This window comes from Amblyraja radiata, chromosome 14 (assembly GCF_010909765.2).
Source record: "Amblyraja radiata isolate CabotCenter1 chromosome 14, sAmbRad1.1.pri, whole genome shotgun sequence".
Taxonomy (NCBI): domain Eukaryota; kingdom Metazoa; phylum Chordata; class Chondrichthyes; order Rajiformes; family Rajidae; genus Amblyraja; species Amblyraja radiata.
The window spans coordinates 31,048,386-31,076,369 of record NC_045969.1 but is presented as its reverse complement, the minus strand read 5'-3'; the positions used below and the strand labels follow the sequence as shown (position 1 = coordinate 31,076,369).

At 42.0% G+C, this 27,984-nt stretch overlaps 1 protein-coding gene across 1 annotated transcript in view; it reads right to left on the bottom strand.

The window, feature by feature from the left end:
• The window catches only part of atp1a1 (ATPase Na+/K+ transporting subunit alpha 1), a 54,135-nt gene that overhangs the window by 9,342 nt on the left and 16,809 nt on the right, over window positions 1-27,984 (bottom strand). The window contains exons 2-16 of the mRNA XM_033033002.1: window positions 23,536-23,640; window positions 23,376-23,435; window positions 18,222-18,425; window positions 18,018-18,131; window positions 17,019-17,153; window positions 16,148-16,265; window positions 13,499-13,767; window positions 12,692-12,890; window positions 12,095-12,204; window positions 10,079-10,213; window positions 8,414-8,603; window positions 7,686-7,861; window positions 5,502-5,638; window positions 2,630-2,780; window positions 508-676 (exon numbers count right to left, since the gene is read on the bottom strand). Of these exons, the coding sequence (XP_032888893.1) occupies window positions 508-676; window positions 2,630-2,780; window positions 5,502-5,638; window positions 7,686-7,861; window positions 8,414-8,603; window positions 10,079-10,213; window positions 12,095-12,204; window positions 12,692-12,890; window positions 13,499-13,767; window positions 16,148-16,265; window positions 17,019-17,153; window positions 18,018-18,131; window positions 18,222-18,425; window positions 23,376-23,435; window positions 23,536-23,640 (2,272 nt within the window). The remainder of the gene's footprint in view (window positions 1-507; window positions 677-2,629; window positions 2,781-5,501; window positions 5,639-7,685; window positions 7,862-8,413; window positions 8,604-10,078; window positions 10,214-12,094; window positions 12,205-12,691; window positions 12,891-13,498; window positions 13,768-16,147; window positions 16,266-17,018; window positions 17,154-18,017; window positions 18,132-18,221; window positions 18,426-23,375; window positions 23,436-23,535; window positions 23,641-27,984) is intronic.

Below are 27,984 nucleotides of genomic sequence, written 5' to 3'. Positions count from 1 at the left end.
GGTGCAATTGGGCTTCCTTTATGATTGTATCAACGTGCTGGTTGAAGGTTAGATCGTCAGAGGTCTGCACACCGAGAACATTGAAGTTGTTGACTCCCTCCACCACTATCTCATTGATGAAGACAGGTTCTTGGATCCTCGGTTTCCCTTTCCTAAAGTCACCAATTAGCTCCTGGGTCTTGCTGACATTGAGAGCAAGGTTTGTGTTCTGGCATTATTCAATCAGATAATCAATCTCATTTCTGTACTGCAATCCATCATTACCCAGTACCTCAGCAAAAAATCAAGTTGCAATCTGCTAACAGAGTAGAATCTCATGCTTTCCTTTTGAGGACCATTGAGGGACAACAATAAGCATGCATACAGGTTAGCAGTAACTAGAAATTAAAATACAACAGTAAGACTAAAACTGGGAACTGCTATGTTTAAAAAGTGTTCCCATTGTCAAAGAAAAACAATTGTAAAATTCTGGCCATTTCCTTTCTTTTAAAAATAAAGGTTACCCACCTTCTTCCACGCCAGTGACAATGGAGGCAAAGTTATCATCCAACAGTATCATGTCAGCAGCTTGTTTGGAGACATCAGAGCCAGCAATACCCATAGCAACACCAATATCAGCCTTCTTTAGAGCAGGAGAGTCATTCACACCATCACCTGTGACAGCTACGATTGCACCCTGCATTAAAGTCAGTCAAAATAGGATCCATTAAAAAAAAATGCCGATTAAAAAAATTCTTTAACATCTTTTTTTCATAAAACTTTTCCACAAAGAATAGTGTAGCAAAGTCCTGGGTCAGCACTTCCTGCTTTGTTTTATGAATAGAGATCGGGTAAACGGGAAAATGTGGCAGCATACCACGTGCCTTCACCCATATGCAAAGATTGACGTGATAGAGGCAGAAAACAAATCCAGCTTCACTCAAGCACATCTGGTGCTTTTACTAGCTTTGAATAATTTGAACCAAGTTCACACTGTACAAATTTATTTTCAAAAAAGCCTCTAAATTAAGGAGGAAATTATATGTGCCAAAATTCTGCTCAGTTATTTAATGAGTGACAGGGGGGGGGAGATAGCATTTTATTCCCAAATGGAAGAGTTGGTAGTATTGTGTGTAGTTATGGTCGTCGCAGTAGAGGAAGGATGTAGAGACTTTAGAGAGGGTCTAGAGAAGTTTTACCAAAATAATGCCTGGATTAGCGGGTATCAGTAACAGGGAGAGGTTGGACAAACCTGGATGGTTTTCAATGGAACACGAGGTTGAAGGGACATCTGATAGTATATAAAATCGAGAAGCACAGAGAGTTGTAGCATCATAGATTGTGGAAACAGGCCCTTCGGCCCAACTTGCCTGAGCCGGCCAACATGTCCCATCTACACCAGTCCCATCTGCATGCATTTGGCCCATATCCAGAGCTGCCAAGTTTTATCAGAGCATTTCAGTATTCTAGTACCTGAAAATCAGTATTTTGCTGAGGAAATTAGTATTTTTACGAGGTGTCATTTTGCTGAAAAAAGTGTTTTTTTAATGTGCGGTTATACCCATGTAAGAGTACAAGAATGCGTAACTTTGCTACCAAATGACATGTCTTCTACGCACCTTACTTGACCGTGCATTAATTGCCATCTCTTTGTATACTGCTGTTTGAACAGCTGCTTCCTGCTTTTAGCACCAGGTGATGATGTAGAAGCCATTTTGGAAGCCTCCCTCGCTTTTTCTCCCCGTCCTTCCCTTCCTCTCCCTCCCACCTTCCCTTTTTATCTCCCTCCCTCTTATTCCCTCCCTCCCACTCCCTCTCCCCTAACAGTCTGTGACCCATAGCGCTGTGGCCAATAGCGCTCCAGCTGGGAGCGCTATTTTTAGAACCCATAGCTCTGTTCGTTCCAAAACCCACGCGTTAAACTGACAGCGCAGTTTAAACCTGGAGCAGGACAGGCAGATCAAAGCTTCCAGATCTTGAAATTTAAAATACTAATAGATTTAATCTGCTATAATTTTTAGAGGAACAGTATGACTTTTTATATCTTTGCATTTTTTAAGCAGCAAGATGAAACATTAAGTCGGGTGATTTAAAAAAAATCTGTATTTTTCAAAGCAAATCCGTATATCCGTATTCTGATCTCATTGCCGTACAAAATATGGAAAATCCGTACTACTTGGCAGCTCTGCATATCCCTCTAAATCTGTCCTATCCAAGCACCTGACTAAATGTTTCTTAAACGTTGCGATAGCACCTGCCTCAACTACCTCCTCCAGCAGCCTAGTTCCATACACTCACCACCCTTGTGTGGTTAGAATATTTTTTCCAGAAGAAATAACAAATAGCAGGGGGCATAGCGTTAAGGTGAGTTGGGCAAAGTTTAAAGGTGATGCACAGGACAAGATTTTGTTTTACACAGAGGGAAATGAGTGCCTGGAATACACTACTGGGGTTGATGGTGGTGGAGGCACATATGACAGAGGCATTTAAGGTACTTTTAGACAGGCACATGGATATGCAGGGAATGGAGCGGTATGGATTCTGTGCGGGCAGATAAGAATTGGTCTTGGCACAGACATTGTGGGCTGAAGGGCCTGTTGCTGTGCTGTGCTGTACTGTACTGTTCTAGGTTCCAAGTCTAGTTTCCTACCTGTCGCTGGCAGCCCTCCACGATAATCAGTTTCTGCTGAGGTGAAGTCCGAGCAAAGACTATCTCAGTGTGATACCTTAAAAGGTCATCCAACTGTTCTGGGGTTAATTCCTTAAGATCTGTTCCATGGATCACACAAGCTTTGGCATCCCTGTGATACAAAATGCAACAATATATATTCACAATTTACTATCATCCCTAATTTTCTTTTAAGCAATTCAACACGTATTATTCTAGGTAAAAGCAGAATAAATGCTAAATCAAGCGTTTCTCAACCTTTTTACCCTTGCGGAACCCCTGAAATAATTTTCATGTCTCAGGGAATTACTACATAACAATTATTATATATCTTTATTAATCTTTCTTTCTCTTTCATAAACTTAAAGGGTCATAAGGCAAACATAATATATATTTCTGATAACTAGTTTAAGCAAAACTAGTTTAGGCTTTTCTAAGTTTATTGACAAAGCAAAAAAAACTGAAACACAAACTTTTCATAAACTAACTGAAACACACACAAATAAACTTTTGATAATCTAACAAAAATAAACAAGCGTACTTAATTTTTTTAAATCCATATAACATCCCTAAATGTTGGGTAAAAATTACTAAATAACGTGGGTGAATGAGGGACTGTACATGCACGCCAGGAAGCACGGACAGGACTGATGGAGACTGTACATACTCGAGTGAGTCACTTGATGATACACAAATCCATCATGTACAGCTCCTGTCCACTGATGGCCATTTCACACTGGCGCCGTATAGACGTTGCTAAATGTGACGTCACTAAATATGTGGTACGTGTATAATAAAATTACGAATATAAAATTAAACGCAAAAATGACTCAAAAATGCATTTACATATGATTAGCCTATTTATCACTATTTCTCTCGGAACTCCTAGCGACCTCTTGCGGAACCCTAGCATTCCGGGGAACCCGTTTGAGAAACGCTGCTATAAACACAGCTGGGATAAGTAACATCTGGAAAGTGAACAGGAGTTACTGTATCAAGGCAAAATCTATTGTCAGACAAGCCAGATACACCCTCAAATAGAGTAGAAGCATTTAGTGACAATAATGCCTGGTATTTTCACCCTCTGCATTATCCATCTAGGTTTAAGATAAGAAACCAATTTTAACTTCCGTCAACAGTGTTTAATTGTCATATATACTGACAACAAAACAAAGAAATTCTAACTTGCAGCAGCTCTACAGGCCTGTAAACGCACTAGTAAAGATAAATAAACAAAAATTCAGCAACTGGTGGTCTGGCATCTCATTTGATCTGGACAAAATTACAAGAGCGTACAGCAGTTGTCTGTCTTTTCACCTTTTTATTTTTAGTTAGTTAAAGTGTTTTGTTTGGAGGTCTAGGCTTTTTTGTGTGGGGAGTGGGGTGGTGGGGGGGAAGGGGGAAACTGCCTTTCAGGGTCCCTACCTGGTCGGAGAGGCAGCTTTTCTCCGGGCTGCAGCTTCGACCCGTCCTCGCGGCCTACCAGCGGGCCTGGAGCGGCGTTTCCTGTCGCGGACTGCCCAGAACCTCGGCTTCGGCGGCGGCACAGCGCTGGAGCGCTATCGTGGAGCGGGCGATGCCTTGCCTGGGTCGCCGCGCTGGAGCTCCGGTGAGCTGAGACCGCCGGGAACAACATCGCAGAGCTGCGGGACTGTGGAGCGGCCAGCTGCGGCGCTGAACTTAACATCGGGAGCCTGGGATCTCTATATGAGATCGCCAGTTGTGGAGCTCCATCCGGCACGGCCTTGTCGGCTTCAGAAGCCGCGGCCTCCAGTACGGAGGCGGCCGTTCCAGGGTTCCCATGCCGCTGTGAGGACTCTCCCGACGCCGGAGGACCACCACCCGGCGAGAACGGCCAGGAACATCGGGCCTCCGTAGAGGCAACTGTGGAGGCCTCAATAGGCCCGACTATGGGTGAACTGGGGTTGGGGACTGGACTTTGTGGCTTCCCTCATGGTGGGAGCCATTGTGGGGGGATGTTCTTTGTGTTTAAGACTCTCATTGGTGTTATGTCTGTATTCTTTTTTTGTGTGCTGCAAAATGGCAAAAAGCATTTCACTTCACTACACCGGCGGGTTCGTTCCCACAGCCTACTTCTGTGGGTGTCATCTCAGCCCCCCCCCCGGTTTCCAGTACCATTGGACTCCACTTGGAGGTCATGTCCTCTGTTACTCCGGCAAAACAGATAATCCATCAAGGCTCTGGGACTAAGGGTGCTGGAAACTCGGTGTGGACCTGTATTGCGTAGCAATAATAGTATAAAATCAGTAGTGCATCCAAAGACATAATCATTGAGGTTAGTTTTGTTGTTGGGAAGTAGCAGTTCTTGAACCGGGTCACAGTTTTCAGACTTCTATAACTTCTCAACAGTCGGAGCAAACAAGACATGGCCAGGGTTGTGTGGGTCTATGATGACATTGGCTGCCTTTTTGAAGCAGTGCCTCAGTGCTGTAGTCCAGCGATCAGGTAATCCCATATAATTCTCAAATTAAATCTGGTACTTTATGGTCTGAGCAATTACATCTTTATTGAGCAAGTCAGTTGACGAGTTATGGAATGATGGAACACTTGCAGCACTCCCCTCCAGCGGCACACAAGAACGAGAAAACCTGGCCAAACTGGTTTTGTGCTCATCCAACAGTTAAATAGACACAAGGAACTGCAGATATTGTAACCTTGAACAAAGCAAAGTGCTGGAATAACTCAGCAGGACAAACAGCATCCGTGGAGGGCATGGATAGGCGACCTTTCAGATCAGGACCTTCTTCACACAGAGTTACTTCAGCACTTTGTTTTGCAGTTAGATAATCTCAAACAAGATGGAAGCCAAACATTACAACTGTTCTGCGATTACCTGGGGTTAACCTCACTGACAGGAATGTTCAGGCGAGCAGCAATGTCTTCTACAGTCTCAGTGCCTTCCGAGATGATCCCCACACCTTTTGCGATGGCTTTAGCAGTGATTGGATGGTCACCAGTTACCATTATAACCTATGAAATTCAAAATAGGAATCAGTATGCAAAAGAAAATGCCAGCAGCCTTCTCAAAAAAATACACCCTCGTCATTTAAATAACTGTCGACATACATCTGGCAAATCTCTTGAAAAGGTTGCACTAAAAGATTTTGTTTTATAAACTGCCCTCCACTGGGATTATAATGGATTTAAAATTAAGGAAGTGACTGCATTATTGTGAAAAGGTATCAGTAATAGTTATGCAAATTAGTTATCAAAATCGCTCTGCAGGGATTGGTTTTAATAATTATTTTCCACCACTTTGTTAATAATCTGATAACGTTAATATGCTCATGAATCCCAAAGTAGGAAGAGCTATAATGAACTCACAACTGAGGGGAAATGGCCAAAAACCTGTGATTTCTTAATCAAAGGTATCTCTTTTGGAACCTTTTGCAGTATTGATCACAAAGTCGTTTAATTGTCACCTCGATGGCAGGACTGGACATCCATTGTAAAACAAAAGTGCGAGAGTAATTGAGTGTATCAGGCAGCATCTATGGAAGGAATGGATTGCTGACATTTAGGGTTGGGATCCATATTCAAACACGTCTGAAGGGACCTGATCCGAAAAAAAATATCTGTCTATTCCCTCCACAGATGCTGGCTGGCCTGCTGAGTTCCTCCATCACTTTGTGCTTTACTCAAGATTCCGACATCTGCAGTTCCTTGGGTCTGCACCTATCCAGGTCCATTTTCACCTTTCCAGGAGCAGCTTGAGAATCACCTTTAATGGCTTCACTTACCACACCCCAGACTTTCCTTTCTAATGTTCCCCATGGACTTGTTTTACTTCTCGTCCACCCTTGGGCACCATTATCCCAAAACAATGTCACTTTCCACACCCGATGGTGCCTGGAATTCTCACCAGAACCTGCTTTGACCAGTCACTGAATAAAACAAAGTGCTCGCGGAACTCCTCTCCACCCATGTTCCACCTTGGCTTTACTTTCACTCCTCATTCCTTACCTGACATCCCTTTATTTCTTATTCACCTCTAGCCTTTACCACGATCCCCAACGATCTGCCAATCGTGCTGCCGCCCTCACTTCTATCTACCTATCACTTGCCCACCCCACCTCTCTCTTCCAGTTTCCCCCCCCTCCTCCCTCCCCACTCTCCAGTCTGAAGAAGGGACATGACCCAAAATGTCACCTGTCCATTTCCTCCAGCACTTTGCTTATTGCTCAGGATTCCAGCATTTGCAGTCTTATGCCTCCATTGATCAGTCTACTGTAGGATACTGGGGATTTTGTCTGGACTAAAGGAGGCGTCAGATCATCAGTTGCCGGAAAATCAGCGGTGGACCTGTATATTTTTTTTCCTAATGCCCAATTCCAACTCTGCCTCAGTTCATCTATTCAAATCCTGTTCTGCACTGCCATAACTCATGATTTCACCAATTCCACTGCTTGCTGACCTCCTTAGTCTTACATGCACAAAACTGATTTCTTGAAAAAAATGTCCTTATGCTAACTCACACCAAGTCATGATGAACTAGCACCAAGCTAACCGGCATTCTTCAGGCAAAGCAGAAGAATGTTAAAGTTGACAGCTTTGAAAGTTCACAATATTAAAACCTCTTAACTATCATGACTGGCATATTAGCAAAGTATAACACAAAGTGCTGGAGTAACTCAGCGGATCGGGCAGCATCTATGGAGAACATGGGCAGGTGACATTTCAGGTCAGGTTTGAAGGGTGCCCAACTCAAAATGTTGCCTGTCCATGTCCTTTCGAAATTGGTCCACTTTGTTGAAATTTCATAATGTACACAATTAGAACCTCCAATCAATGTATAGGAGCAGAATTAGACCATTCGGCCCATCGAGTTTACTCTGCCATTCAATCACGGCTGATCTATCTTTCCCTCTCAACCCCATTATCAAGTCTTCTCTCCGTAACCCCTGACACCTTGCATTCATGTGCAATTATCTCGTATCTAACCTCGAGCAGAACAATGTAATGCTGCAAATCTCACCACAAATTAATTTCCACACATCAGCACCACCCTTGACTTTACCTTGATCCCAGCACTCCTGCACTTGCCGACAGCATCTGGTACAGCAGCACGAGGTGGATCAATCATAGACATCAGTCCAACAAAGCAAAGACCCTCGGTAGGAAAGTTTGGCTCTTCAGGTTCAAACGGAAACCCTTCAACAAACTTATCGTCAGGAAGTTTATAATGGCAGAACCCTGCAAGAGAAGGAAATAAATTCACCAGGTCAAATGTATTTGGATAAACTGAGCCTATCTTCCCAAATAAGTGCCTTGTTTGGAAGCGTATCTGGGAAGATTGAGTTATGCTCTTTCAGTTTAGTTTATTGTCACGTGTACCGAGGTACAGTGAAAAGCTTTTGTTGCATCCAAATCAGTCAGCAGAAAGACAATGCACGATTGCAATTGAGTCATCTGCAGTGCACAGATACATGATAAAGGGAATAATGTGAATAACGCTTAGTGCAAGATAAAATCAAGTAAAGTCCGATCAAAGACAGTCTGAGGGTTGCCAGTAAGGTAGATAGCAGCTCAGGACTGCTGTCTGGTTGTTGGTTGGATGGTTCAGTTACCTGATAACAGCTGGGAAGAAACTGTCCCTGAATCTGGAGGATTCAACTTAGTTTGGCCATAGCTCTGAAAATGCCAGCTAACTTAATTAACTGAATTTAAATTCCCTGGTTACCCTGTGGGATTTCAGTACAGGTCTCATCTCCACCCTTGCCTTCAGACTCAAATTTCAATCCTTACCTAGCACTCTCTCCCCCAAGCCACCCAGCTCCATGTAGGCGTTCTGGAAACCTTCCTTCATCTCGGAGTTCAGGGGATGCTCCTCGCCATTCAGAAGGATAGTGGTGCAGCGGTCTAGAATCCGTTCCGGTGCTCCCTTCATCACCAGCAAGTAGCGGCTGTCACCCTTTTCATTCTCGTGTATGGATAGCTAAAGATAAAAATTGGTGAAACAAAGACCAGCCTGGAATGCTTATAATAAGATAGACTTCCACGACCAGTTTGTGAAGATGTCGGAAATACAATATAAATTTAGAAAACGTTGGAAATATGGAGATCAAGCCACGTCAGTGGGATGAGGAAAAAGTCACGGTTTCAGATCAGAGACCCTTTAATGGAACTAAAAAGACAACAAAAGCACCTTGTATTTTAAAACATAATTCCTGGGATTATAACAAGCTTTTATAAAATGTTAAGCTCCATGGCAAGTGAGGGGTATGTAGCTGATAGAGGAAAACAAAGAGTAAGCTATAAACACGATATGATCAACGAGTGAATAGGAGCAGATAGTGGGAGAGAGCAAAGACCAAAGAATGTTAAACAAAATGTAGAAACAAAGAACTGCAGGTGCAGGTTTAAAAAAAACCCACAAACTGCTGGAGAAACTCAACATGTCAGGCAGGATCTATGGAGAAATGGATAGGCGAAGTTTCGAGTCAGGACCCAAAACTTCAAAATGCCCAGTAGGAAGCCTCGGCAGAACTGCTGCCAGAACCAGATAACTGCATTTACAGCCTACCCTAGTGGTCACCCTAGTTTGACCGTGTCAGAAACACCTCTCCTCCCTGCAGCTTTTGTCTCCTTTTCAGTTCTGTCAGAGGGCAGCATAGCAGCGCAGCTGGTAGAAACATAGCAAATATGTGCAGAAGTAGAGCTACTACCTTACAGCACCAGAGACCTTGGTGCGATCCTGACCTCGGGTGTTGTCTGTATGTGGTTTACAGGTTCACTGTGTCGCCATGAGTTTCCTCCGGGGGCTCTGGTTCCTACCCAAGTCGCAAAGATGTGCAGTTTATAGGTTAATTGGCCTCTAAATGGCTCTGAATATTTAGGGAATGGATGAGAAAGTGAGATAACGCAGAAGATTGATGGTCTATGTGGGCTCGGTAGACATAAGGGCCTGTTTCCACGCTGTATCTTTAAACATCTCCAACCTCAAATGTCACTCATCTTTCTCTTCCCACGGATGCTGCCTGACCTGCTGAGCATCTCTGGTGTCATTCAATAACATGTTTCCAGATGGACAATGAATTTAACACCGGAAAAGGAAACTCACATAATAAAGTTAATGAAATTATCCAGAATTAACCAAAGATGAATGTTAAAATAAAAGCGCCTTCATTCTTAAACACAAAAGATCATCAGATGTATTGCAATTTTGTAAAGGATTACCAAAATTGGAAATAGGTGGAAAAAAATAGCATTTAAAATAAATACCCAATTGAATCCAAAAAGAGGGTATTTGGGAGCATTTCATCCCAATCCTGATTCTCAATTTGCTTGGGTTTCTCATTTAAGATGCTTTTGTCAACCCTATCTGATCTGATACTCCTAGGTACAATCTAAAATTGTCACGTAGCTTTCTAACGGGCTGCTATTGCTCAACCTTGCTGAATCTCTCTTTACCTGATATTTATTGGTGGAGTTGAACGGTATTTCCACAATCTTTTGGTTGCGATCCCTCATCTGCTGAACCGATCCACAACAGAGCTCAATACACTTCAAGAGAGCAGATTCTGAGGCATCTCCAGCAACACTTCTCTGAATGAAATTGGAAAGTAGATGGTTGGTTAATGGTGATTAGTTCATCTAGTATCACAGATATAAGTATCACAGAAACAGATAGTTCTCAAGAGTTAGATTTAACTCTTTAGGCTAAGGGGGGAAAAGCCAGAACGGGGTACTGATTTTGGATGATCAACTATGATCATATTGAATGGAAAATAGGTGCAGGAGTGGGCTATTCGGCCCTTCGAGCCAGCACCGCCATTCAATATGATCATAGCTGATCATCTAAAATCAGTACCACATTCCCGTTTTATCACCCATAATCCCTTGATTCTGTTACTATATCCAATTCCCTCTTGAATACAGCCAGTGAATTGCCCCCTTTGCCTCCTGTGGCAGAGAATTCTACAGATTTACAACTCTCTGGGTGAAAAAGTTTTTCTTAAACTCAGTCCTTAATGGCTCACTTATTTTTAAACTGTGACCCCCTGGTTCTGGACTCCCCCAACATTGGGAACATTTTTCCTGCATCTAGCCTGTCCAACCCCTTAATAATTTAATGTTTCTATAAGATCCCCTCTTATCCTACTAAATTCCAGTGAATCACACTGGATTTTAACAGTACATTTTAACATATTTATTGGCAGTGTTTCTTCAGACAGTTCTGATTTCACACATTTCAGGGAATCCACTGAGGGAAGATAAATGTATGTGTAGGAAGGAACTGCAGATGCTGGTTTACACCAATGATAGATATAAAATGCTAATGATAAAAGTATCATTATTCAACAGGGTTAAGGTAAACTCACTGGAGTCCTCAAATGTTCCAAGGACTGGAATTCATCTTAAAATGGGATAAATCATTTCAGGACATACTCCACTCACCTGAAGTTTTGAGATTTAAATATCAGCTCCAAATCTATTATATGGCATACAGAATACAATAAACACAACATCAGACGTTTTATCATCGCTGGTGAGAGCACATTAGGAATATTGTGGGCATTTTTGGGCCTCATATCTGACAAAGTATGTGCTAGCTTTGGTGAGGGTCCAGAGGTTTATGAGAATGACCTCAGGGTTGATTGGAATATCGTACGAAGAGCATTTGAAGGTTCCGGGCCTGGACTCGCTGGAGTTTTGAAGGATGAGGGGGGAATCTCCTTGAAACCTCCCAGACAATGGAAGGCCTAGACATAGTGGATGCGTGAAGGATGTTTCCAGTAATGGGAGAGTCTAAAACCAGAGGGCACAGCCTCAGAATAAACAGACATATCTTCAAAATAAAGGCGAGGAGGAATTTCTTTAGCCAGAGGGTGGTGAATCTGTGGAATTCATTGCCACAGATAGCCGCGGAGGCAGTCATTGGGTATTTTTAAGGCATAGATTGATATGTTCATGATAAGGAAGGGCGTCATAGGTTACGGGGAGATGGCAGGAGAATGGGTTGAGAGGGAAAAATAGATCAGTGCTGATGGAATGGCAGAGTAGACTTGATGGGCTGAATGGCTTAATTCTGCTCCAAAGTCTTACAGTCTAATTCTACCAGCACACACAGGAAGTTCCTGAGTTAAGGTAATGAAGCGTAGCGTTTTAAAAGAGCAGGTCAAAACTGCCACAGAAAATAAATCTGATACAAGTCAATATAAATGTAGCTTACTTTAGAGCTTTAAGTAAATATATCAAATAGCTTATCAAATGATTCAACACCATACTTTACTGTTGGGAACAATTTAAAATTTAAGTTGGTTGTTATTTAAAAGAACATTATGCCTCACAGATATTTAATCAGCAGCTCTGGGAAGAAAATGCCAAGTAATGCTTACTTTTGCACTCATTTGTAATCATGAAATTTCCATAATTGACACGAGACGACTAATATGATGGAGGGCTACAGCACAAAACCAAGCTCACCTTCAAAATTGGCACAGAATCTTGCCCTGCCTGGAAAACAGCCCGGTTGCATAATGCAGCAATACGGGAAAGGGCAGTCCAAGTTGGTGAAGTCTTGTCGAAAGATACACCTAAGGAGGTTAAACACAAAGTTAAATTGGACTTTGTCATCACATTTTGGGAGTGATCGACTTTCATAATTTTAGAATTTGTGTTATATTAACTTCTACAACTTTAAAAATGTCTGAAGAGTTTTGACAAATGACAAGTCAATATGAATCAGTCTCTCTATGAGCAGCACAATGCAGCAGCAGTTAGGCGCAAGATAATTGATAAACCTCCTAACTTTGTATTGTATGGTAAACTACAACAGACAACTATTATAATTTGGACTTCGTCAAGAATTTACTTGCACAGCTGGCTCTTTGACAAGAGGCAGCCACATACGAACATGACAAAGATATTTCAAACTAAATATATGCACCTATTCATCTCATGGAGTTTAGCCAATTTTTTTAATTGCTCAAAGCAAAGATGAGGTAAAAGATGTCCTTTTCTGAAAAAATGTGACTGAATAAAGTCATATAATCAGACCAAAAAATATTCTATTTTCCTTACCACTCTGGTTTTCAGTTGTGTCAGCTTCATGAATCTGGCTGTCAAACCACATGTGAGCTACAGTCATTCGATTTTGTGTCAGCGTTCCAGTTTTGTCAGAGCAGATGGTAGAGGTGGAACCGAGTGTCTCCACAGCCTCGAGATTCTTCACCAGGCAGTTTTTCCGTGCCATACGTTTCGCAGTCAGGGTGAGGCACACCTAGAAACAAGACAAATCGATCGTTTGGCCAAATGCTTCAGCCACCAATATCATAATGTGTAACCCATTAGCCTGTTGATCACCTTTACCAACAATCTATTACAGCGAGAAGGGAAGAAAACTAAATATTATTTTATTACAGCTGCTTGGTCTTAAAATACTCAAGAGAGCACAGATGCTAGAATCCGGAGCAAAATGCAAACTGCTTGCAGCACTGCAGTTACTGCAGTCGCTGGAATCTTGAGCAAAACAACGTGCTGGAGTAACTTAGTGGGTTAGGCAGCATCTGTGGAGGAAATGGCCAGGTGACGTTTTGGGTTGAGACCCTTCTTCACAATAGTGGGTCTGGCAATATCTGTGGAGAGAAACTGACAGGCATTGCAGGCTTTGAAACTTTTTAAGGATGGTCCAGCATTTTGTTTTTAGCTCAATCTGATAACACATTTCCCTTCAAATTACATGGTACAAAACCCATCTAATTTCTCAGAACCCTTCCAAATTCCCCCCCGTTTCTTCTGCTTTTAGAATCACTGGAATGTAAGCTGGCCAGATTCCACACCAGGTTTACCAAAAAGCTGGCTGAATAAAAATGAAATGCCATTGCATACCGTGACGGTGGCGAGTAATCCCTCTGGCACATTGGCAACAATGATTCCGATCAAGAAGATGACTGCTTCAAGCCAGGAGTATCCCAGGATGAGTGAGAGAACGAAAAAGGACACACCAAGGAAGACCGCCACTCCAGTGATGATGTGGATGAAATGCTCAATCTCAGAAGCAATCGGAGTCTGTCCAACCTCCAGTCCAGATGCTAACGTGGCAATTCTGCCCATTACAGTGTGGTCACCCGTATTAACGACAATACCTCGAGCAGTACCTAGAATGACAAGTGTGACATCTTTATTTAGCTAAATTCAATTTATACCTTTGAAGGCTTGGTTAGCAGACGAGTTAGGCAGAAGGGCCGGGAGAAGGGTTTGTGATACATCTTGCAATAACTTTCATGGAAAAGGTTTTATAACCAAATAAAACTTTTCTAATCGATCCAGGAGAATGAATTACATAAAATGAAGTGGTTTACAGCAAGGCATTCCAAACTTTTTTTAAAAGTTAACAGCAGATCGAAGAAACCATACAGTATTGGAAATGCCAAATTGGTCAGTTTGCTGCAAGTGGAATATTTTGATACATCTTGCACTAACTTTTCATGTTGGGGATTTATAACAAAATAAAAGTTTACATCGATTCAGGAGCATGAATAATGTAAAATGAAATAGTTTACAATAAGTTATTTCAAATTTCTTTTAAAGGCAGTTGAATGAAACACTACTCTATATGGGAAATACCAAATTAGGCAGCCAGTAGAAGACTACCGTATTACCCGGCGACGAAGACGCTATTTTTTTACCCTAAAATAAGGCCCGAAAAATTACCTGCGTCTTGGAGGGCAAAGGTTAGGTTGATCATAGGCCTATAGGAAGCATTAATTGTTTAACGCTTCCTATACATACACAGTGAAAATTGTTTTAACACTGCCCGTATTATGGCGTCTGCAAAACAGGGTCAGGGGCCAGGGCACTCTCCCCTCCGTACCTCCACATGGTATTGGCCAGTCTGTTACTGGGTGCAAAGGGGTTAACGCTGACAAATTCCATTACGTTTTGGGCCTCTCCGACAGCAGCTGTGGGGAGATCAGGGACAGCGAGCGTTCCCAGGACATGCATTAATGTCCACCGGCACCTGGATGATCTTCCAGGATGGTCTGAGGCGTTGCCAGAGCTTCTGCCGCTTTTATCCTGAGGTGCAGCTGGAAGGTGCCAACTGCAGCCAGCGTGGAGTGGTTGAAGAGTCGATCAACAGCCTCATCCACAGAGCGAGTGGGGGCCAGTTGGACAATCTAGTGGCTGGTCTCACTCCCCGCACCAACCTGCTGGTGGCCAGCTTTGTTCACTTTAAAGGTTAAGCCCTGGGGAACCAGGAGCAGCTCCTAAAGCAGTGAAGTGGCTTGTCGGATAACACCCAACATTCCCGACAGACTGCCGAGAAGAAATCCGAGGAAACCAATGATTTTCAGATTATTCCAGTCCCAACTGGTTTTGAGCTGAGCTGTGAGATTCACCAGACCATTAGCAATGCAAATGGCCGCCACCATGGCGAATGTTTGTCTTTTCAAAATTCAGCAACTCAAAATTGGAGTGCGTCTTTGTCGCCGGGAAATACGGTATGTGATACATCTTGCTCTTTATGGTCAAGTTTTAGAATCAAATTTGCAACATAATTCTGACTTCAAGAACCTTCCACAATCCAATCCACATACAAATAAATGCTTCTGAAGTTTAAACTTTTTTGCAGAACAATTCATTTTGACAATAGACAATCGGTGCAGGAGTAGGCCATTCGGCCCTTCGAGTGGGCCATAGGCCCATTCGGCACCACCATTCAATGTGATCATGGCTGATCATCCCCAATCAGTATCCCGTTCCTGCCTTCTCCCCATATCCCCCGACTCCTCTATCTTTAAGTGCCCTATCTAGCTCTCTCTTGAAAGTATCCAGAGAACCGGCCTCCACCGCCCTCTGAGGCAGAGAATTCCACACTCAAAACTCTCTGCGAGAAAAAGTGTTTCCTCGTCTCCGTTCTAAATGGCTTACCCCTTATTCGTATACACCCTTTATTTCTTCTTAAAACACAAGCTTTAAGACAAAACTGATTTGTGGCGCAGCAGTAGAGTTGCCGCCTTATAGTGCCAGTCACTTGGGTTCAAACACGACCTTGGGTGCAGTCTGTACGGAGGTTACACGTTCTCCCTGTGATCACTTGGTTTTTCTCCAGGTGCTACAGTTTCCCCTCACACTCCAAAGACGCGCGGGTTTGTAGGTTAATTGGCTTTTGTAAATTGTCCCTAGTGTGTTGGGTGGAACAGGGTGATCGCTGGTATATTACATACGGTGGGCCAAAGGGTCAGTCCACGCTGTAGCTTTAAACTAAACTAAAAATCAATGCTGACAAATTATCCAATCATTTGAATGCTTGCCTGAAACAAAAGTTTTAGTCAGTGCAAATGTAAACTTTTTTATATCTTGCAGGGCCACCAGAAGTACATTGTAAACACCCTGCTTCTTATAGCATTAACACAGATTGTGCTTAAATCTCATTGTGGTTTGAACCCATAAGTTTCAACTCAGACAAGAACGTAATGGAGTCAAAAGCCCAGCAAGAAATCATCAAGAGTCATTTACAATACTTTTCAGCTATACCTTCAACACAGTTGGTTGAGAAGAAAGCAATATTTTTTGTCTCCAGGGGATTTTCATTGGAAAATTCAGGAGTTCGAGACTGAGGTTCAGATTCTCCTGTTAATGAGGAATTGTCCACCTAAATGAAAAATAAACAAGAATTGTTAGTCTTTAGACAGGGTGAAATTCAGTTTGATTTAACTGGCTTCCTAACTTGAACTCCAATTCGTGTCTGTCACCAAAAGTATACTCCATTTTGACAAGGAAAATATAGAACATCTTTTGATGCAGGTTGCTTAACCAAATACCAGAACATTGAGACATAGACAGAGTACGGCAGATGCTGGTTTACTCAAAAAAGAGAAAGTGCTGCAGTTACTTGACAGGTCAGGCAGCATCTTTGGAGAAGACGGATAGACAACATCACCACCCAAAAGATGCTGCCTGACCCACTGAGTTATTGCAGCACTGGCTCCTCTTTACAACCAGAACATTATAGTAGTCTATTATAGTAGTCTACTTGAGTCTAAACATTAGCGTAATCAGAAGCATAGCTGAATAAAGGAAATGCATTAGTTCACATTACCAAAGGTTGCCACCCACTCTTGCCACTGGGAAGTACAAAACTACCTATGGTGGAACCCATTTTCAAACCCATATTGTTGATGGCTTTATTGTAAACATGTATAGTCTTTTCTTTGACTGGATAGCACGCAAGCAAACGCTTTTCACATAATAATACACTAAACTAACATACCAAGCAATCCCTGCAAAGATTTGCATGTTCAAGACTTTGCTGCTGACAGAAAATGCAGAGCAGTATGTAATCAATGGCATCATAAATGATACATCGCTTATCGATTAATTCTTATAATGTATTAATTAAACATACCTTGCAACCATGTGCAGAGATTATTCGCAGATCTGCAGGAATACGGTCACCGCCTTTTACCTCTACCAGATCTCCAAGAACCACATTCTCAGCATTGATAACACTCTTCTCCCCATCTCTGATAACCAGGGCTTGCTACAGCGATAAGGAACAAAAATAATCAACACATCACTGCAAGGACTTAACTTTGGGCAGCACAGTTGTGCAACTGGTAGAGCTGCTGCCTGACAGAGCCAGAGACCCGGGTTCGATCCTGACCTCGAATGCTATCTATGTGTGGAGTTTTGTGTAAAAAAAAAAACTGGAAAGTGCTGGAAAAAAAATCGAATGTAGACAAAAATGCTGGAGGAACTCAGCGGGTGAGGCAGCATCAATGGAGAGAAGGAATAGGCGACGTTTCGGATCGAGACCTTCTTCAGACTGTTGTCAGGGGTGGGGGGGGGGGTGCGGATGGGAAAAAGAAAGGAAGTGGCGGAGACAGTAGGCTTGTGGGAGAGCTGGGAAGGGGGAGGGGTAGGAGATAGCAAGGACTATCTGAAATTAGGGGTCAATGTTCATACCACTGGGGTGTAAACTACCCAAGCGAAATATGAGGTTCTGTTCCTCCAATTTGCGCTGGGCCTCACTCTGGCAACGGAGGAGGCCCAGGACAGAAAGGTCAGATTCGGAATGGGAGGGAGAGTTGAGGTGCTGATCCACCGGGAGATCAGGTTGGTTAGTGCGAACTGAGCGGAGGTGTGTGGAGTTTGCACGTTCTCCCTGTGACTACATGGGGGGTGCTCCGGTTTCCTCCCACATTCCAAAGAGGTGCAGGTTTGTAGGTTAACTGTCTTCTATAAAATTGTCTCCAGTGTGTAGGATAGAGCTATTGTACGGGCTGATTGTTGGTCAGCACGGACACAGTGGGCCGAAGGCCCCGTTTCCACGATGTACCTCTACACTACACTAACTGCTCTAAACGATATAACAGTGTTTAGTTGCATGGCAGGCATGACTCACCTGGGGTACCATGTTCTTGAAAGAATCCATGATTTTTGAGCTCTTAGCTTCTTGGTAGTATGAGAAACAACCAGTTATAATGACCACAGTAGACAACACAACGCCGAGGTATAACTGCAAAAGTCACAAGTTTCACACAGGAATCAGCAACATAAAAACCACAGGACAATCTCAACTGTAGGAATGAGAAACAGCTCAACTCACGTTATCATTGACCGGCTCTTCCACAGTTGCAACCTGAATACCATAGGCTAGAAAGCAGAGAACTGCACCAGTCCACAGGAGGATTGAGAAGCCACCAAAGAGCTGCCTACAGAACTTTATCCACTCAGGAGTTCTGGGAGGAGGGGTTAGTGAATTAGGGCCATCACGAAGCAGAATCTCTTTGGCACGATCAACGGTGAGACCCTAAAATGAAATAATGAACAGACACTGAATAAATAGTTAGGAAAGAACTGCAGATGCTGGAAAAATCGAAGGTGGACAAAAATGCTGGAGAAACTCAGCAGGTGAGGCAGCATCCATGGGGCGAAGGAATAGATGACGTTTCGGGTCGAGACCCTTCTTCAGTCTGAAGAAGGGTCTCGACCCAAAACGCCACCTATTCCTTCGCTCCATAGATGCTGCCTCACCCTCCGAGTTTCTCCAGCATTTTTGTCTACCTCCGAATAAATAGTTTGTGACATTAGACTTGTGCATTCGAAAGGCCCCCTGGTTGCTCAACTAAGTAATAATTCAGAATTAATTAACCCGGAAAACAACTAAGTACATTTCCCAACTACTTACTACGTGGAACATTAAATTTCTGCATTGAGTAAAATTTGGATAAAGTGCAGGCATTGGTTGGAAAGGACAAATATTTGCATTCAAAAGTGCTGGGCAATTTTTTTTTTCTTGGAGATAGTCAAACCATCCAAGATATAATAGACACAAGGAACTTCAGCTTTTAGAAACGCATTTCCATAACACAAATTGTATATAATAGAAGCAATGAATCAGGGAACACTACTTGCATTAGGTGGATCGAAATGGTTATAAATCATGTTCAGGTTAACATAGGATGGGATTGATTTTCTCAATCACGAAATAGAGAAACCTTTATAAGTTACAATGGAAATTGACATACAGAAAAAAAGCTGTCTTGTATTTAAACAGTTTAGGGGAAAAATGCTTCCCTGTAACCTCCGAGGCACCATTGACTCTTAAGAACACAGCTGCTACTTGAACTGTGGGTGGTAACTGAAATTGACAAGCAGTCACTTCTATTGACACATGATACTGCTTTAATAAACAATGTAGTGCCTCTGGTGTTTGTACCTTGCAGTAACAAAAATACTTTGTTAAAAAAAGTTAAAAAAAACTCAAAACACTACTGCTATTGAAAGGGCCTTGATATTTGAAGTTCCTGCAATTTAATAATTACGTTGATAATTGTCGTTAGCCCCTAATCCTCCTTCCCCCATTGGAACAATTGCCTTTATCGTGCAATTTTCGATTACATTACATGTGGTTTCTTTGGAATGCACAATCATGTTATAGCAGAGCTACTTGTACTTTGTACGATTAAACAGAATGCAGTGAAAATAGCAACCATCTCAAAATGTTTCCAATGAATAATCCGCTGGACAGAGGAGGAAATGATCAGTAATAAAGATTGTGAAATGCCAAAAGTCATTCGACTGAGAAGTCTTATTCAATACAGGTGCACAACCTTTTATCCGGAGTTCCGGAAACTGAAAAGCTCCGAAAACCGGACATTTTTTCCAGGATGTCGTCTGCACACCAAAGCTCGCGTTTGGCGCCAAACTTGACCCAAAACAACCCACGGTCAACCCAGGTCTGTACTACTGTAGCGGCTGCCTCCTCCCCGGAGACCGGGGAGACACTTAAACATCTGTAAATCATTGCTTAAATGTTAGTCAGTTAGTTTGGAGGGCTTTTACATGGTGGGGGGTGGGGGAAACTAATTCTTAGTCCCCTATCTGGTCAGAGAGGCGGGGAGCAGGCAATGCCTTACCGGGCCGCCGTGCAGTAAGCTCCGGAGAGCTGTGGCCGCCGACTCCCAACATCGCGGAGCTGGGGCTGCGGGCGTCCGGCCGCGGTGGATTTGGAGCGCCGCGCAGCCAGGGGTAGAGTTCGCCGGGGTCGGAGCTCCAACCGGCGCCGCTCGCGGCCGGACGCCCGCAGCCCCAGCTCCGCGATGTTGGGAGTCGGCGGCCACAGCGCTCCGGAGCTTACTGCACGGCGACCCGGTAAGGCATTGCCCGCTCCCCGCCTCTCCGACCAGGTAGGGGACTAAGAATTAAAGTTTCCCCCTTCACCCCCCCCCACCACATAAAATCCCTCCAAACTAACTGACTAACATTTAAGCAATGATTTACAATGATTCCCCGGTCTCCTGGGAGGAGGCAGCCGCTCCAGACTTTTCAAGCCGCCCGCGCTACCTACCTAATCTACGCTAAAAATCTTCCATTCCGAAATCCGAAAAATTCCGAAATCCGAGAAGTGTCTGGTCCCAAGGCTTTCGGATAAAAGGTTGTGTACCTGTACTGAAACTGCTGACCAAGTTTGTTTCTGTCTTCAGTGAAGAGGATCTAATAATCTTTAACTGTGCTTTCACTGCATGAATGGTAATACTTGGACTGTTTTCCTTCAGAGGACAGTAAACATTATTTTGATAATGATGGAAAGTTTTGTATATTAGAAAAATCATGCTATGAAGGTTATTATAACCATATAACAATTACAGCACGGAAACAGGCCATCTCGGCCCTACAAGTCCGTGCCGAACAACTTTTTTCCCTTAGTCCCACCTGCCTGCACTCATACCATAACCCTCCATTCCCTTCTCATCCATATGCCTATCCAATTTATTTTTAAATGATACCATCGAACCTGCCGCCACCACTTCCACTGGAAGCTCATTCCACACCGCTACCACTCTCTGAGTAAAGAAGTTCCCCCTCATGTTACCCCTAAACTTCTGTCCTTTAATTCTGAAGTCATGTCCTCTTGTTTGAATCTTCCCTATTCTCAAAGGGAAAAGCTTGATCACATCAACTCTGTAAAGGGTGATAAAAACATTTGAAATTGGACTGCCTAACGATTACAATGTAAAGTCCCTAAAGACAAATTGGATAGAGAATGTTGTATTTTGAGGTACATTCATCACATATGAACACTACCCAGCTCTGTAAATAACCAACAGGTTGGTATTTGCACAATAGACACTTGGGAAGGCATTAGGTGGTCACCTATTTTGGGGGAATCGTAATCACTACTAATCACATTTGCAAGACTGGATTTTATACCAAGCAAATGAGTTCTCCGCCTTCATCAAATAAAATGACAATTTGAAAAGAACATGCAGAACACCAACCTCAAATGGCTTTCACTATAAAAGTTTAGCCCTAGCTAAAACAGACTTGCATCAATTACTATTCTCTTAATTATGTGTTTAGTGCAGAATTATAACCATGGCTTTCAGAATCTATCACAGAATTCAATGCACTAGTATTGGGGTTAGTAATTGATTGCATTTTTGTTTATTTTATATTACCTATGTGTATCGTGTTTAGAGGCCTGTTATGCTGCTGAAACTAATAAATGTCATTGTTTTGTTGTCGGTACATATGACAATTAAGCACTTCACACTACATTACATATGAGCTTCATAAGAAAAGAAATAATGCATTCACATTCAACCATTTCAACAAGAGATAAATGCAACCTTTAATGCCAACCCACAAGGAACTCTCCAACATTTGTGTAACATTTGGGACCATGGATGGATTTTGTAAAAGTTGCCAATATGAAGACTTAACACTATGAATACTAGTTTCAAATGTAGGAAGATGCCCCAAAGCACTTCATAAAATCGAAATTATTCATAGACAAGTATATACAAGAGGATATACAAGTATATACAAGAGGCGTGTTCGAAATCTTGAACAATGTGGCAGTTTTTGAGCCATGTCTCACAGGATAAAAAGGATGTACCTTTAGAAAGGAGATAAGGAGGAATTTCTTTAGCCAGATGTTGGTGCCAGATAAGTGCAGAACCAAGTCACTGGGTATGTTTAAAGCGGAGATTGACAGGTTCTTGATGAGTAAGGGTGTGATTGAATTGTGGAGCAGACTCAATGGACTAAATGGCATACTGCTGCTCTTATGCCTCAAGTAACAGGAATAGGTATTTTCTTTAGAACACCTTTTCTGACCTACAGAACAAAATCCAGTCAATAGGGCTAATGTTAACGAGCATGGGAGAAAAGGAAGGCCAGAAGGGGCATTGATACGAGGTAGGAAATAACACAAAAAAAAACTATGAGGAAGTTTAGGTTTACTGTAATGAGTACTGAGGTACAGTGAAAAGCTTTTGTTTGTATCCTACCCAATCAAATCAGATAATATGATGCACGAAGCAAGCAAGACGCGGCGGGAGTGTCCCGGGGAGCCACGCGGGCCCTATCCACCCGCCCAACAATTGCTGTGCCGACGTCCAGAGCGCCCCCACAGGCCTCCCAGGGACTGCAGAGAAGCCGGGCAGTGAGGCCCGTTTGGGCGGCAGTTTGAGCCTTGATGGCAACGGGATCCTCGGAGGTGGTGGGGCCTCGGCGGCAGCGGAGCATTGACGGCAGAAACCTCGGTGGCAGTGGAGCATGGGGGAGAGGGGAAGACAATGGGAGGACCGTCGTGAATAGGTGAACAGTCAAAATATGGCATTTGTAGAAAATATACCAAACAGAATAATTTCCTCAGAAGGCTCAAATCCTTCAATGTGTGTAATGATATGCTGCACATGTTTTACAACACTGTGGTTGCAAGTGTTATTTTCTGCTGGGGCAACAGCATTAGTGCAAAAAACAACAAGAAGCTGGTCAAACGAGCTAGCTCAGTGCTGGAGGGGAGAGTAGACTCTGGGATGGATGTGCTTGAGAGGCGTACGAGGCACAAGGTGCAGGTCATCCTGAAAAACCCCGGGCATCCCCTCCATTTAATTCTGGAGAGTTAAAAGAGCACACGGAACAACAACCGGCTCCTCTCCCTGCCCTGTAGAACGGAGCGGTGCAGGAGATCCTTCACCCCTGCAGCCATTAGATTTTATAATTCGGACCGCTAGGCTGTAGGGGGATGCATTTTGCAATTTTTAATTTTTAATTGTTAATTATTGGTCTTTTAAAGTATTTATTGCTCTCAGGTAGTGTCCACATTGTATTCTATGTATTTTCTGTCTGCGTTCGTTTTGAATCTGTGGGTTTGTTGGTTGGGGGCTTCTGGACATCTGAATTTCCCCGAGGGGGATCAATAAAGTTTTTATTATTATTATTATTATTATTACCTCTGAAGAACACTTACCCGATTGAGGTCTGTACCATATTTCTGGTGGAGTTGATCCAGAGTCAGCTTATGATCATCCTGGAACATGAAAGTTGAGCATTAGATAACCGCAAACATATTTTCCAAAATGAATTAGGGAAAACTCAAAAGCATGCCAGTAACGAAAAAATATCTATACCATTGACACTTCTTTCTTAAGTTCGTCCAAATCCATTTTCTTGGGTTTCTTTGAGCGTTTGTCATTTTCAGATGTTGCCGCAGGCTGATACTTCTCACCTGCAGCCTAGAATGAAAACAATTTTATTATATTAAAAGGATTCAGTCACTGAAATCATACAGATGATGAATTGATTTAAACAAAATGCTTTCTTTCAGTGGTTATGTTAGCCAATGGCTAAAATAGTTTTATTTTAACATTGTTTGCACTTCTTTCTACCATCCACAGAATGAGGCCCACCTACCCCAAGCAGATTTGAGAATATCTGCAAGTCAGATTAATGTTCAGGACATATGTTGCAGGGCGTGACTTTTTTTGGCTTTAGAGATTGTGATTAAGGTTTTTTTTATATTCTTGTTCACGACAGCCGATAGAAACTTATTTAGCCTTGTCTCACCATTTATGTACTTCATGTACGACTGAACATCCCAGTTAGAATATCTTCTTCGAAGGAATAAACTGCAGATCTTGTGTACTTGAGCAGATGTCAAACAGCTTGAAGGCTATCATTTTCATGAAAGGGAAATCAACACGTTTTTGCAGTCATTGTGCCTATTTATCTTCAGTTTAGTCTGCAAAAATCCTCTGCGTATATAAAAAATAATGTTTTTCTTAACTATTCTTTCAAAAGCTGGAAGAGATGACTATGCAAAGTTCAGAAATGGAGAACATTAACACGCCACACCATCTTATCAATAGAAGTCAAGGCAACTTAACCAGAGATAAAACTGCAAATACACAATAGACAGCTACCCTCCTTAAAAATATGGATTTTCCTCAAGTTTAAGTGGCAGCTTTTCCCCCCAGCTATTCTGAATATTCAAAAGACAACAACAAGAGAAAATAACAGCCGAAGGTAAGCAAATTTGTTCTTGGCAACAAGGATTCAGTCAGCTGCTGATGGGATTTTAATTTTTAATTTTTAATTATTGGTCTTTTTAAGTATTTATTGCTCTCAGGTAGTGTCCACATTGTATTCTATGTATTTTCTGTCTGCGTTCGTTTTGAATCTGTGGGTTTGTTGGTTGGGGACTTCTGGACATCTGAATTTCCCTGAGGGGATCAATAAAGTTTTTTTTATTATTATTATTATTATTATTACCTCTGAAGAACACTTACCCGATTGAGGTCTGTACCATATTTCTGGCGTTTGTCACCACTTTAACTGGCTTTTCAAGTCATCATAGTCTTCTTTCCGTACTTTTGCATCGTACTTTCCTTATTTTACATCACTATCATTTTATTCTTAATTTGTCCCAACATTTGTTTAACATTGTTTTTATTTACTGAGGCTTATTTTCACCCATTGCTCTCCTTGTTGCTTCCTCAAATTCTGCAGTGATCCTGGCTGGTTCGATTTCTTGCTCAGGTCAGCGTAGCAAGAAATGGGGCAACTGTAAAATTTAGCGGGATACTTGGACAGACTGGGAAGTGTCGTGTTTTTCACCTTTTACTGACCCTCCATGTGCCTGACCATCTTGAATCATACTTCATCATAAATAGTCATGGGTCAGGGGATGCCAGCTGTCCCCAAGTAGGCTACACTTTCAAGGAATATTTGGGAACCAATGAAATGTTTAACCAATTCACCAGGTCATGACAGAGCTCGGAACAGAAGTTCATTTCAGGAATTTAGTACAGGCATGCAAACAGCAGGGCCTGCCCATGAGTTTCCACGCTGAATAACATGAGGGGTATTGACCCAAGAGACTATGCCAACATTTACTAAAGGGTTGAAAGATTTTTGTGGAGACAGTTTGGTAGCATCTTTCCAGGGCTTTGAGCTACCTGATTTAGACAGTTAAAAAGCTTTGGACTGAGTTTCAGGTTTTGATCTTCTATTATAGTTGCCCTTTGAAATCAGATTGGTTAATCTACAGTTAATCTCTAACATTTCAGGTATAGTGACAAAAACGAAACACACTCCAAGACCTCACCATGACCCAATACAGGAGAGAAACAAGAGAAGTTGGGAAACAGATGTCAAGTTTGACTTTATTGCAAAGGAGAGACACAAAGTGCTGGAATAACTCAGCGGGTCAGGCATCATCTCTGGAGAAAAAGGATGGGTGACGTTTTGGGTTGGAACCCTTCTTCAGTTTAAAGGGTCCTGCCCTGAAAAGGCACCCATCCTTTTTCTCGAGAGATGCTGCCTAACCCACTGTTACTCCAGCACTTTGTGTCTTCTTTGCAATAAAGTTAAACTTGACATCTGTTTCCCAACCTCTTGTTTCTCATTTTAATGCTACATGTTTATTTTCTATTCTCAAGATTCCTTCACAAACCAGAATTTACCAAGTTCTCAATGCTTAAAAATTGTTTTGCTATTCTTCATACGAAAATGCATAATCTTACATTATAATCCATCTCTGTCACCTCTTGTCTACTTGCTTAATTCTGCTGCAGACTTCATGTTCTTCCAACAACTGACCTTTCCATCCAACTTTTAATTTCCAAGAAAAAAAATACACCTGTAATGGGTGCATTATTAATAGAAACAGCAAATAGCTGAAGGATCAGGAGTAATCCCAGCAACTATCTGACTAATATTAGTCTGATAATCTGAAAATTAACCCTTTGTTCTTTTTGTTTTTCATCCTTTAAATTAATCTACTTTCCGTGCACTACCCTTGTTAGTACACTATTAAATTGCACAAGTAATGAATTTTTGATCACCTCAAGAAAATTATAATCCACATTACAAGGAACCAGAGCATTTAACTATCAAATTTTAATTTTACTGTACCATTGTTTCTGGACGAGGGAGAATTCTCCTTTGGACAATGTAAATGTAGTCCACATTGTTAAAAGGAGAGTTCGTACATGAGTCATTATAATTGTACTTCCTTCACAAAGAAAAGAACTATTAAAGCAAATTTTCTGCTAAAATTAGCTAGAGAAGTAAAACTTAATTAGAATATGTCAATCTGCCCTTAATGCCAGAATCCCTCAACAACTCGTGACAATTCTTTTCATTCTGGTTAAACTTTACATTTCTCAAGTGATACACACTCTCATTTGACTGAGAGATATAACCATTTCATTTAGATCACTCTTAATTTGGGAAGTACACAAAATGAAAGGGGGAGTGTTTAAAATTTAACATCTGGGTTCCAGAGGCAACAGCGAGGAGGAAAATAGCTAAACCAATGAAATTCTGACCAACCAATGTAAAGGAACTAGGTCAGGGGTGGGGAACCTGCGGACTTCAAGGCCATTAAGTGCGGCCTTTTGAATGAATCCTAATTTTGTAGAACAAATCCTTTTATTTTTATTAATATGTTTTTGTTCGTCTTTTATTATTTTTATTTTAATCTGAAAATGAACGTATTTAAAATATCAAAGAATAAAAGAAGATTCAACAAAATAATCCTCCCCGACTGACAGCCAAAAGTAAAACATTAGTAAGTCATGAAGGCTATTCTATTGCCACGAAGAGGTACTCGCTTTGGGCACTCTTATGGGTAGAACACGAGGAATAGATTTCTTCAACAACTTTTAAGATAAATGTCGTGAAGTATATCTGATTGAAGTTTCTTGGATGCGGCCTTATTAGAATACAGCTAACTTAATGCGGCATTGCAACATGAAAAGGTTCCCCATCCCTGAACTAGGTGATAAGTTTTTTTTTGTAATAAAGTGACATGCCCGCTTCACTGCTGCACCCACCCTACTGATCTTGTGCACAAGGAAGAGTTTGGTGTTTTACAAATCCTCAGCCAGACTTATTCTGCAAACATTTAATGAACAGCAAGCAGGATCCCCTTTAAGGATTATATCAAGTTTAATTCAACAAAACCCATATTAAATATCAAATGATCTTTCTGATCAATGCAATTCCCTCTGGTTAAACCTACCCGATGATATAATTTTATTAAAATGTAGGAGAGAGATTATTGCCAATTGCATGGACGTTGAAACATTTGGCGTTGGCATATACCTACAGAAGTCAAAACCAATTTCAATTTGGCCGTGATCAGTCGAATTTAAATAATATTGCTCAGTCCAATAATATCACAATGTAGACCTGCCACATAAACTATAATTGATACGCACAAAAGGTCAGCCTGTTAACAAATGAAGTATATGGTGTTGATCCAACACTACACAATGATAGGACAGCATATTTTAAAGAACACACCTGCTCATCACCCGTACCCCCCCATCCACCCCCTCCTTACTTTCAGTCTGAAGGAGGATCCCAACCAGAAATGTCACCTATCCTTTTTCTCCAGGGATGCTGCCCAACCCACTGAGCTACTCCAGCACTTTGTGTCTATCTTTGGTATAAACCAACATCTGCAGTTCTTTGTTTCCACATGAGAATTTAAGGGTTCCAGTTAAATACAAGCTGTCAGTAATAAATATTACACTTCTTAAAACAAAAAATCTCATTATCTAAGTATGAGA